General features: G+C 50.0%; 2 protein-coding genes across 2 annotated transcripts; both read left to right on the forward strand.

The window, feature by feature from the left end:
• LOC105082770 (uncharacterized) lies at positions 1–10,496 on the forward strand. Its single transcript, XM_074346024.1, is given in 3 exon segments — positions 1–1,394; positions 1,397–1,666; positions 1,669–10,496. Coding segments are annotated over 3 exon segments (1,383 nt in total). The 5' UTR covers positions 1–601; the 3' UTR covers positions 1,989–10,496.
• A 450-nt stretch (positions 10,497–10,946) lies between these two features.
• COX6A2 (cytochrome c oxidase subunit 6A2) lies at positions 10,947–11,629 on the forward strand. The gene is made up of 3 exons (XM_010972409.3): positions 10,947–11,106; positions 11,272–11,408; positions 11,504–11,629. Exons 1-3 carry the CDS (start codon positions 11,034–11,036, stop codon positions 11,585–11,587), a joined length of 294 nt encoding a protein of 97 aa, XP_010970711.1. The 5' UTR covers positions 10,947–11,033; the 3' UTR covers positions 11,588–11,629.
• The last annotated feature ends 180 nt before the right edge of the window (positions 11,630–11,809 follow it).

An 11,809-nucleotide genomic window follows, 5' to 3' on the forward strand; every position in this document is an offset into this window, starting at 1 on the left:
TTGTAGTTCGCGATCCCAGTTCTCTGACTTGCACAGTCGCAGAAGACACGTAGAGAGTAGTGGTTAATCGTTGTACGAGACAAAGAGGCGCGTGCGGTGCACGCTGGGCTGTGTAGTCCGCGCCAAGCTTAACACACCTAACTTAGGATGGATGGGAAACTCTCCCAGGGTATTCGGATGGGTCAGTGCCTCGGGGGAACCCAGACATCTGACCAGAGTCTCAGTACCGTCCCGTTCCAGGTGACTTGGCTAGTCCGCCCCCAGCGTGTCCTCGGCAGCGATAACCTTTTCCTGCAGGCTCTCTCTGACGCCTCCCAGCGGTGGCCGGGGCACCGAAGTCTGCGCTGACCAACTGAGAACCCCGAGCCAAGCGGAAAAAATCAAGTTCCTAACAGCGGCTGCAAGTGGGAGCACTTGTTCCGCCAGGTGAATGAGAGGGTTAAACCTACCGAGACCGTTCGCTGCTATTTCCTAGAATGGCACGGGCTAGTGGACATTTCCGTTTCCGTTGCTGGATCCCTGGGTCCCAAGTGTCTCCAGCTCTGGTTGTGCTTATGAGCTAAGTAGCTGGTATCTAGAAAACGGGACTCTCTTCACCGCAATGGAGTCAGCGGCGCCAGAAGCTGCAAGGGAGAAGTTGGACGGGGCAGAGCAGGGGGAGAACCGGACGTCAGGATCCCAGGGAGTCCCGGGGTCCCCCTTCAGTTGCGGAGTTGTTACACCCAATCGGCCCTTCTTGATATGGCCCGGGCAGCCGGCCGCTCGGGAAATGATGCTGGGCCTGCAGTACCTACGTAGGTCAGTCTCTGGCCCTAGGGAGGAAGAAGATCCTGCCAGGACCAACTATCCTGCTGTCCCCAAAGCCTTCGAGTGCCGGGAATGTGGACTGACTGCAGCCTATCTCCCTGACGTCGTTCACCACCAAAGCAGCCACGGAGGTGACAAGCCCTACTGCTGTCCAGAGTGTGGCAAAAGCTTCCGACGTGGCTCAGATCTGGTTAAGCACCACCGGGTACATACTGGCGAGAAACCGTACCCCTGTCCCGAGTGTGGCCGTTGCTTCAGCCTGAACTCCAACCTCATCCAGCACCGTCGCTCCCACTCAGGCCTCCGGCCCCACAAGTGTCTAGAGTGCGGGGAGGCATTTGGCCGCAGCTCGGACCTGGTTAAACACCAACGGGTGCACACGGGTGAGAAACCTTATGCCTGTGCGGAGTGTGGTAAGACTTTCAGCGTTAGCTCCAACCTGATCCAGCACCAGCGGACGCACATAGGCGAGAAGCCCTACCGCTGCGGAGAATGCGGCAAGAGCTTCTGCCTCAGCTCTAACCTGGCGCAGCACCAGCGCTCACACACGGGTGAGAAGCCCTATCGCTGTGTCTGGTGTGGTGACAGCTTAGCTCTTACCTGCTCAAGCACCAGCGTTCGCACACAGGGGAGAAGCCCTACAGTTGCTGTGAGTGCGGCAAGAACTTCACCAACAGCTCGGACTGCCTACGGCACCAGCGCACCCACAATGGCGAGCGCCCATTCAGGTGTCCTGAGTGTGACCGTGGCTTTAGTGAGCGCACCCAGTTCGCTGAGCACCAGCGTATCCACTTGGGTGAACGGCCCTATGCCTGCCCAGAATGTGGCAAAACCTTCAACCACAGCTCCAAGCTCCTGAAACCCCACGAGCGCACACTGGCGAGAAGCCCTATCAGTGTCCCAACTGCAGCAAGAGTTTTGTACACAGTTCAAATCTGCTGCGGCACCAGCACACTCACGCTGGCCAGAAGCCTTATGCTTGTAGCGAGTGTGGCAGGAGCTTCCGCCAGAGCTCCCACCTGCTCATCCACCAGGTGGCGCACAGCGGTGAGAAGCCCTATGTCGGCCTGCTGTGTGGCAAGGCCTTTGCCCGCAGCTCCAACCTGGGCCAGCACCAGCGGACACACCAGGGTGGCAGCCCATATCCCTGGCTTAAGTTTCAGCCCCAACTTCAGCCCTGACTTGGGTCCAGACCTCAAGAGGCCTGAGCAGACTAGCACTTCTCAGCAAACCTTGTTTCTGCTCCTCTAGGGTTGCTGGTTTGTGGGCTGAATCAGGGAACCCCAGGCTGGAGGAATCAGAACAGAAAAGTGGACTTAGGCCTGGCCTGTGAGGCCCTGGAGACAGAAGGCCAGCTGGAGGGAGATTTTTTGGTTGGCAAGTGCTATCCATCACTGGCGCAGCTGCTTCAAGATGCAGATACACCTTTGGCAGCTGCTGGCCAGATCCCTTCAAAGGCCTAGGGAGGGATGATGCTAATCACACCCAGAGCAACAACTACCTTGTCCCAGAGGAACAGGGCTGGACACCAGGCAAGCCCCCATGAAGAACGCAGTGGAGAAGGGAGCGGGGTCAGGGGGCCCTAACCTCCAGAGCAGACCCTAAGGAAGGCTGTGTTGTGGCAGAAGGACCAGGCAATTTGAATTTGGGACTATTATGTGAGCTCTGGGGTGTATGACCCCTTTGAGAGAACTCTTGTAAAGAACAGGGTGAAACTGGTGGGGCCCTGGGCCAAAGCAAAGGACGAGGAGACCTGTCTGTTGATTTCAGGGGATGCTTTGTGCCATTTCTAGGCAGGGGCAAAAGGCCCGAGGTTGGTCATCTACCCCTTCCTCTTCTTTAGCCTATTACCTCGCAGGTTCCCCGGGCTCTATCTCTGATCCCTCAACAGGAAAAATGGTGAAGATTCACTTGTGCCCAGACACTGGGGATTGGACATGGCCCTTTTGCCTGGGCCCTGCAGAGGGCTGTCTAAGTAAACAAATGTGTTTCTGTTGGTAAAACTTAAGCGTATATGGAAGCCAGAGGGAGGCTTCCTTAAGCAATGCACAGTGTGTGCCCGGAGCCGAGTCTAAGCTGTGAGGCCCTTCTCTTTCCTCCTGGTAGCTTGCTTTGTTCCTGGGAGGGGCACAGACTGTAGCCTTTTTGAGGTTGGGGGAGGCCTACTGCCCACCCAGTGGAACCATAAGCCCCATGCATCTGGTGCCCTGTCCCACAGTCTTGCCTTTTATCAGGCTTGGTGCATCTAGAACTGTACCCACATAGAATAGGGGCTGAAGGGAAGTAACCCCTCTCTCAGCTTCTAACAGTGTCCAGGCTTCTCTCTTCCTATCTGTGTGACCTCGGACAGGTCTACCTCTTCTGAGCTTCAGTTTCTTCATCTGTAAAACAGGGATGATAATAGTTACCTCTCAGGATTGTGGCAAGGGATTCATGGGACTACCTACCTGAAACACTCGGGTCAAGGAAGTGATTTGGTAAATGTCAGTTCCCCGCTCTTCCTCAAGGCTCGAGCCCTTTCACTGGTGGCATCGGTCCGCAGGCACCACATGCTAGCACTTGCTAGCTTCTCCCAAAGGTTATAAAAATGAGCAAGACAGCCCCAGTCCCAGGGTAGATTTGTGTCGCGAAGGAGAAGGACTCAGGACCGATGCTGGCAGTGGAGAAAGGGCACTTTCACCTGGAGCAAATATAAGAGGCTTCCTCAAGGTGACAGGTAATGAATGCCACTTGTCTCCTGAAGCTGGGAGCAACATATGCCCCAGGGCACGGGGTCCCTGATGAAGGGAAAGTTTCTTGCATGTTCCCCATCAACGGCACTTCGTAGAGCACAAGCCAGGGCCAGAGTTGGAAGCCTGAGCCAGGCACATCCACAGTAGGCGCTCAATAAATAGTTGTTAAGATCAGGTCCTGTTTATACTCTTCCGAGTGGCCTTTGGGCTCAGCTTCCTCAGGGGTGGATTGTATTCTCTGCAAAATCTCTACCTGCAGATGGATGTTAGGTACGTGGCAGAGGTGGGCGTGGGAGGAGGATTTGTTTGCACAATCCCTTTTAGTTACCTGGAAGCTAGTTTCTCACATTAAGAGGCGCTCTGAAAATACTAAGGCCTGGGACGGTTGAGAGGGAGGGGAACTCAGTAATACTGCCTCCCCTGGGCTGGCCCTTCTTCTGCTTAGGTCAGGACATGAGCTTGGATTCCGTCCAGATCTGTCTCTGATCTCACCCAGTCTTGGGACTCAGGTTCCTCCTCTGAGCCTGGTGGGCGGTGTAGAGGCAGGTGTCGCGGAGTGGGTGTGGCCACGGTCTGGCAGCTGGCAGTCCCGCCCACCCGGAAGCTCAACTGTGACGACTTCGGTGCTTTTTGGGGAAGGGTGCCGGGGATGCTGGAGCAGCACCTCCCGGTCCAAGTAAGATTCCCTCCCTCCTCCCGTCCCTCGACATTCACCAGGAGGACAGGGATTCTGCATTGTCTTTATTTAAATGGTCGATATTTTGTTCACTACGCATTTTTTTGCATTCATTTTGATTTTTTGAAATACCGCATTACAATGTCGTTTATCTTGATTACTGAGTTTGGAGGCGCCCCGTGAAATTCTGTACCACAATTCAGCGCCTCACTCGCCTTCGCCTCACCCTAATCCCGCCTGGGCTTGCGACCCAGCCAGCCTCTTGAACCTTGCCACCCAGCGCCATCCAGCCCCGGCCGCTCGCCACTTCCCTCTACCCCTAGGGGGCGCGAAGTTCCGGCCTCCAGCGCGTCCTATGCACCCTCTGCGCACAGGGAGGAGAGAGCGGCTCGGGGGCGGGGTCGACGCGTCTGCGTGCGCGCGGCTCAAAAATCGCTGGGCGGGGGCAACTGGGTGATCCCTGGCGTGGTACCGAAAACCTCATGCTTGAGAAGAGACCGCCTCTAGCCATTCCTCTCATGTTCTAGTTAGGGACTGGGATGGGGTTCCTATGCAGCGCTTTGTCATGTGCTCACTGCTCTTACCGTTTCGGCCCTTCTTGGGAAGGCAAGGGGACGGGGGCGCGTTTTCTGAGGAAGTGAGAAGCTAGCTGGGCGGCCGGGGCTGGAGCGCCCCCTGCCAGAGGCTGGGTAAGGATGCCCGAGACCCTCCACATCCGGGTCTCCGGGTCTTCGGGGGCAGGGGTCAACGCACTTCCCGCTCCCAGGACCCCCTGCGGGAGACTACATTTCCCAACAGGCCCCTCGGAGGCTGCCGGCCGCGATCTGGCAGTGGCGCCCCTCTCGGAGCAGGACGTGGAGCGGAGAAAAAGTGGGGAAAAAATGTTACTCTATGAGAATTTCAGACGGCAGAGAAGTGCTTCATAGCATCATCCATGGAGTTTCCAGACTTGCTACCCCAGTCCTTGATTCCTTGTTCTCCCCTAGCACAGCACCTCCAACTCAAGTCCCGCCAGGTACCACATCCTATTCGCCTACTTTAGAAAGTTTTCTCAACTCTGTCTTCCCTCTGTTGCCAGTTCTACTGCCTTAAGTGCAAGTCCTTGCCATCATTTGCCTAGATTATTGCAGTAGACTCCTTTTCAGTCTTCTCTGCTTCCAGCCTCTGCATTCTGGTTCATCATACGTATAATCCATCAGTGATAGTACTAGCTTAAACCCCAGACTCCAACATTGAATCTGATGTCACTCCCCTGCTTAAAAGCATCTGTGCCCACCCTCACCCCCCCAACATGGCCTACAGAAGAGTGTTCAAATGCTTCAACATGACCTACATGTCTTCTCAGTCTGGCTCTGCCCTACCTCTGCAGCTTTACTGGCCACGGCCTTTCAGACCTCTGTGTTTTTGTACTTAACTTTATTTCCAACTTCCCAGAATGACCTTCCCCCTTTTCTGTTACCTAAACTTGTCCTACTTATTATGTGAGCCCCCAAAGCCTTCCCACAGTCCCGTCACACCTGAGGTGGTAACTGCTACAGCGTCATTGAGAACCGTCGCGAATGCCAGGTCACATGTCTGACTTCCCCGTAGACGGAGCTCCATAAGGGCAGAGACCCTGGCCTAGTGCCTGACTCACCGTAGGCGCTCAGTAAATATTAATTGAATCAAGGAACCACTTCTGGTTTTTCAGAGTTTTTTTTTTTTTTAATGCTAAGACTCAGGTTTCTTTCATCCTCATCCTCCCAAGATACAACGTGGACACACTTGGGAAGTTAACCAAAGTGACCACGAAGCTGACCACACCCAATCGGAAGTCTTCCTGGTCATTTTACTTGCCAGTCAATGAGATCATGGTTATGTCTATAGTGGTAACAGAGAAAAGCAACTAAAGACTATGCTGTTTACTTGGATCCAGTGCACTTCACCGGAAGTGGTTCCTTGCATCTGTAAGGATGAGATTATCACAAATTGCAAGGATGGTCTCATCAAATTTTCAGCATCATCAGTGATAGTACAGAAGGGCCTTCAAGTGTATTGTCAATAATCAGCATTTGCAGTGGCAAAATAGTGGTTTAGAAAATATCTGAGATTAATAAGTAATCATTTTAAGGCCTCTTTACATACTAGTTGGTCTAGTGAACACAGCACTTGGATGTGAGATGTAGGGCCCATATGGGAGCAGCAATTTCAAACTGTGGCAGGTGGTCTAGCCGCAGTCTGGCCTTGAGTTACACGAGCCACGAAGCCAACTAAGCACAAGTGTGCCTGGCTCAGCTAAAGTCTTCTGTGTCCCCAGCATTAGATACGTATTTCAGATAAATCAGGTAACAGCATATAGATTTATTTTGATGAATAACACTGTACTATTATGAAATGGAAGAAGAAAATAAAAATACAAAGACTCAACCTATTAAATCCTTAGCAAGTTGGACTATATCTCAATGTATGATTTATTTGACTTAATTCCATTTTAACAAATATCAGAGCCCTTCACTTCAAGTGCCCATTAAGTTTAATTCATTGAAGTCATACATCCTCCAGAATGTTTATTAAAGACATTTATAATGTATCTACGAAAGAAGGCAAAAAAGTTTCAATAAAATGTGGATCACAGTACAGGGGAACAGAAGTAGGAAATGTGTTGGTAAAAGTTTAGAGATATGCTGTCTTTTCACTAGAAACATTTAGCACACAATGAAGACTCAAAACCCCCTCTCATACTGGCTTTTTGTTATTTCATGGAACTGAAAAGCCTAAGAGTACAAATCTTTCTCAATTCTGGTACATCTTGATCGGGGTGGGGGGGGGTTCAAATAATATTAACAAGGCAAGATTTCTCCCAATCTTTCAAGTCTGCTCTAAAAATGGCTTCAATATTGGCTTTCATCTAAGGCTCCAGTTGAACTCTTAAGTCCAGTTGAAGTACTACTGTGTCTCAACAGCTCCAGAAAGAAGTCCCCAAATTGAGACTCATGGACCTGTGCCCCTCCCAAACCAATCACTATGGCCAGGAGAACGGAGTGCTCTCATTGGCTAGGCCAGGGTCAGGTGGCCCCTCTTAGAGCTGGAGGAGGGAGTCAACCCCACCTGAACTGTGAACAGAAAATGGTGGTGGTAGGGCTGGTGGTGGTGATTTCACAAAGAAAACCCAGGGAGTTATTACCAGAAGAAGACATAGGTATGATGAGCAGATGACACAGAACGACAGATGTCTGTTACAATAAACTTCTAGTCCCTTCCAGTGTCAGAGGAAGCTAACAGCCCCTCTTTAGACCCTATTATCCCATAGAATGAGCTACTGGTGGGCTCTACCCTGATTCTGTCTTACCTCAAACTCCCCTTACTGTTCATTGTAACTAACCCATGTCTTGTATCATCACTAAATTGTCTTTTGGGACAATTCCATTTCAAATATTTGGTCTTAGGGCCTCCACAAACAAAGTTTATATTTAGTAAATCACATATTGGATTGATCGTTGCTTTGGAAAATATGATCATGGTCGTGGTCATGGCGTCCCAGGAAACAGGCACGAGAGAGACCTCCATGCAGTCGTCCCTCCACACCCTTCACCACCAACAGCTGAGGAATGTCTGAAGGGGGGCTGGGATGCTGCCCACTGGGGTTTATTTAACAGCTAGTGAACTTGTTCTTCCCTCTGCCTGCAGCAAAGAAAAACCTAAACTTCTAGAAACTGGAAGCTTTGGCAGCAGCTCAATTAATTATGTAAGAGAGAACTTATGAAACAGTAGTGGGTATAAAGACAGCAGGAGCTGGCTCTGCACTGCCTCTTACACAGAGGCAGTTAAGACAAAAACCACCATCAGCCTAGAAAAGCACAGACTCCCTGTATAGAAGTCTCTGGGTACTTGGGCAGGTGCGCCACAAGGGGGCGACAGCAGCAGAGGATGCTAGCAGCCCTCAGGCCACTGACCAAGTACCAGCCAGAAAAACTCTTAGTGGGAACTTCCAAGCTGAGACCTGGGGAAGAGAGTTCTCAGGGAATTGTTTGGCAATGACCGTCAAAGCTCTGAGCGGAGAGAGGGGCGCTTAGAACCTTTTCATGTAAAAATACCCTTCTTCATTTCTGTTTTCTCCAAGAGTCATATCGTAAGTTGGGAGGGAGCTGGAGGGGGCTGTGTGTGGACAGAGAAGGTCAAGTAACTTTAACTGGAATAAGGCCCCATCTTCTCAGCAGCAGTTCCAAAGTCCAGCTAGGAAAAAGCAACTATAGGAGAAATTCCATCATAGATCAGTGAGGGTGCAGGAATAATTTAGCAGCACTACATAACATTTGATTGTTCAACAAGTTTCCTAAAAAAAAATGACCCCAAAAAGGTTAAAAAAAAAAAAAAAAGCCCTCCCCCACAAAAGAACCAGTTTAGAATTACCAGGAAGAACAGGTCTGGAGTCCCTTCTTGAAAATATACCTTCCTCATTTTTCTTTCATATATTTAGATTAGATACATAAAACTTATTTTTCTTTTATATATTTAATTCAGATTAGGTGTATCAGCTCTTGATCAAAACTGGAGGCATCCTGTTGGACAGTAGTTCTGAAAAGGCATTTCCATAGAGTTATCCAAAGTAACATGGTTCAAACATTCATTAAATACATATTTTTAGAGCACCCACTTCATGCCAAGTTCAGTGCCGGTGCTGAGGAAAGAACCACGAACACCGCAGATGTCAGCCCTGCCCTGTCTTGCAGATTTCTAAAACCCTGATTTCTAGAGCCTCTAAGGTTCATACGGGCCTGCCTGTGTGTTCTTCCTCTTCCTCCAAGTAGTCAGGTTTTTTCCAGACTGAAAAAACATACTTAGCAGTAGACACCTGTCAAATTTGTGGCTGTCCAGCACCTTGGAAATACTCATCCTATACTGGGGGATTTTCTCCAAGATACAATTCCCACCTCCTGAAGGCAGAACTCAATTTCTCAATCTTTAAAATAATTTTTTTTTAAGTTGGGGTGCTGGGGATTGAACCCAGGACCTCGTGCATGCTAAGCATGCGCTCCACCACTGAGCTGTACCCAGCCCATTCCAACCTTTCTTGAAGCCAGGGCACAGGCAATGATGTCAGTGTTGCTGATTGGTGCCCTCTTAATTCTTTGATTCATAAGAGAACAACTCAAAGATGCAAGTTTCATGAAGAATCCATTTTCAAGAGGGGGTGAGGGTGGAAGAATCTGGCTTTTGATGCAATAAAATTATTTTAAGGCAGGACAAGAAAAATTTTAAGCAGAAAATTCTCTGCCCATTTGAGGCACCACCCCTTCCCTTTAGTGTGCATTGTGAATCTGCATTATCCATTAACTTTAGATCCCCTTAGAAGAACAGGAATGCCTGCTTGCCAAAAAACCAAAACAGAACAAAAAGGCAATTTCCTCCTAGCACCAGCAAAGTAATTCCTTGGGAGATAACACTCCTTTCCCAATACTGTAACAGGTCACAATAACTCACTGTATGCATTGTTGGACTATGTAAATTGTCAATATGTTATTCTGATGTATAACCCTTTGTCTCAAACACTTATAATAACTGCCTTGACCTTTAGAAACGTCCTCAGAGCTTTCTGTAAGACTGTCTCCCCAGTTATTTTTTTTATTTTTATTTTTAAATTGACTTATAGTCGATTTACAATGTTGTGCTAGTTTCCAGTGTACAGCATAGTGACACAACTTTATACATATATTCCTTTTCATATTCTTTTTCATTATAGGGTATTACAAGATATTGAATACAGTTCCCTGTGCTATACAGCCAGACCCCACTGTTTATCTATCTTATGCACAGCAGCTAGGATCTGCAAATCCCAAACTTCCAATTTACCCCTCCTCTCTTCCCACCCCCTCCCCCGGCAACCATAAGTTTATATTCTATGCGAGGCCATTTCTGCTTTTTAAACAAGTTCATTGGTGTCATCTTTTAAGATTTCACATATAAGTGATATCATATGGTATTTGTCTTTCTCTTTCTGGCTTACTTTGCTTAGTATGAGCATCTCTAGGTCCATCCATGCTGCTGCAAATACTGTCTCCCCGGTTACAATCCTCAGGTTGGCTCGAATCAAGTTTTCCTCTTCTTTCTTAGACTGACTGTTAATTAAATTTTTGATGACACTTTCCAGGGCAGCACTGATGAAGTTTTTGGCATCCAGTGTCCAGCACTGTGAACTGTGGTGGTGTCTCCCTGCAGCTGGCCCACAGAACGGTTTGTTTCTGGCGGTGCGGACGGTAGTCCTCTCAGGCTGGACCAGAGATACTGCTACCTCAGATTCCCAACTGCTTATCTTCTAAAAACTAGTCAAAGCAAGTTCTGCTCTTTGCAAAGAATTGTTACTAATACATATACTGAGCTCCAGTTATGTGCCAGACTCTAAGCTGGCACATTCCTATATTACTTCACTTAAACTTCATAAAGATCATTTAAGGTACAATTTATTATATATTTTACACATTAAAAAAAAACCCTGAAGTTCAAAAGGACACAATTCATTCTGCAAATATTTAGTAAAGACCTAGCCACTGGGAATAGAGTATTGAACAAAATAGTTCTCTGAAACTATATATATATATATATAAAACAATATTGTATTTTAAATGTCCTTTTACTTTGGTAAGAGGCACAGTACAGCAGCTGTCTGGAGAGAAGGATCTCCTGCCAGTCAGGCCTCATTTTAAATATAGAAACCCCCTAAAAATAGCCACTCATGTTACAGACTCAACAGGTGATTGGCCCAAAGAGAGGAGAGGGGAGCCTAGGCCTCACTGAAGGAGACTGAAAGGACAGTGCTGCTGTCCCCAGCTTCTCCCACCGAAATGTCTTTGCCTCTGGGGTCCTTGAGTCGGGGCTTGGCCAGTGCGGCCAAGGGAGACCACGGAGGGGCCGGAGGTGAGTGCAGCCGGAGCCTGACCCCTTGGGTTCCTGACCTTGTCCATCTGTCCCCCAACTCCCACCTCTGGGCCCTTTCAGGGCCCTGGCAACACCCCCACCGGTGATCCTCCCCCGCGCCCCAGTCCACCTCTCTCTCTCACCCGGGCCTGTCCCCTGCTGCAGCCCGCACCTGGCGCCTCCTGACCTTCATGCTGGCGCTCCCGAGCGTGGCCCTCTGCACACTCAACTCCTGGCTCCACTCGGGCCACCACAAGCGCCCCGAGTTCATCCCCTACCACCATCTCCGGATCCGCACCAAGGTACACTGGCCCCCGAGGGCGCGAGCGGGCAGAGGGGTGAGGGGATGCGGGGGCCCCCCAGGCTGACTCCTTGCTCTCCCTCCCTCTCTCCACAGCCCTACTCCTGGGGAGACGGCAACCACACTCTTTTCCACAATCCCCGGGTCAACCCTCTGCCCACGGGCTATGAACAGCCCTGAGACCTTGACTGATGCCCTCAGACAATAAAAGTGTGGAAGCTGTGTGTCCGCAGGCTCCGTGGGGCTCGCGCCGGGAGACCGCGGGGCGGGGCGGGGCGTCGATGGCTCTCTCCGGGCGCATGCGCACGGCGCAGTGGGCGCTCCACCTGCTCTTCCTGAGACCCTGACTTGCGAGGGACTTGAGGGAACATTCTTGATGAACAGGTATGAGATGGTCGCTCC

Source organism: Camelus bactrianus, chromosome 18, assembly GCF_048773025.1.
Source record: "Camelus bactrianus isolate YW-2024 breed Bactrian camel chromosome 18, ASM4877302v1, whole genome shotgun sequence".
Lineage (NCBI taxonomy): Eukaryota > Metazoa > Chordata > Mammalia > Artiodactyla > Camelidae > Camelus > Camelus bactrianus.

Bases quoted from the DNA above. Each gene is read 5' to 3' on its own strand.
- COX6A2 (XM_010972409.3), top strand. From the start codon at position 11,034: ATGTCTTTGCCTCTGGGGTCCTTGAGTCGGGGCTTGGCCAGTGCGGCC. The intron at 11,107-11,271 runs GTGAGTGCAGCC...CCCCTGCTGCAG, and splicing joins AGACCACGGAGGGGCCGGAG to CCCGCACCTGGCGCCTCCTG. The intron at 11,409-11,503 runs GTACACTGGCCC...CTCTCTCCACAG, and splicing joins ATCTCCGGATCCGCACCAAG to CCCTACTCCTGGGGAGACGG.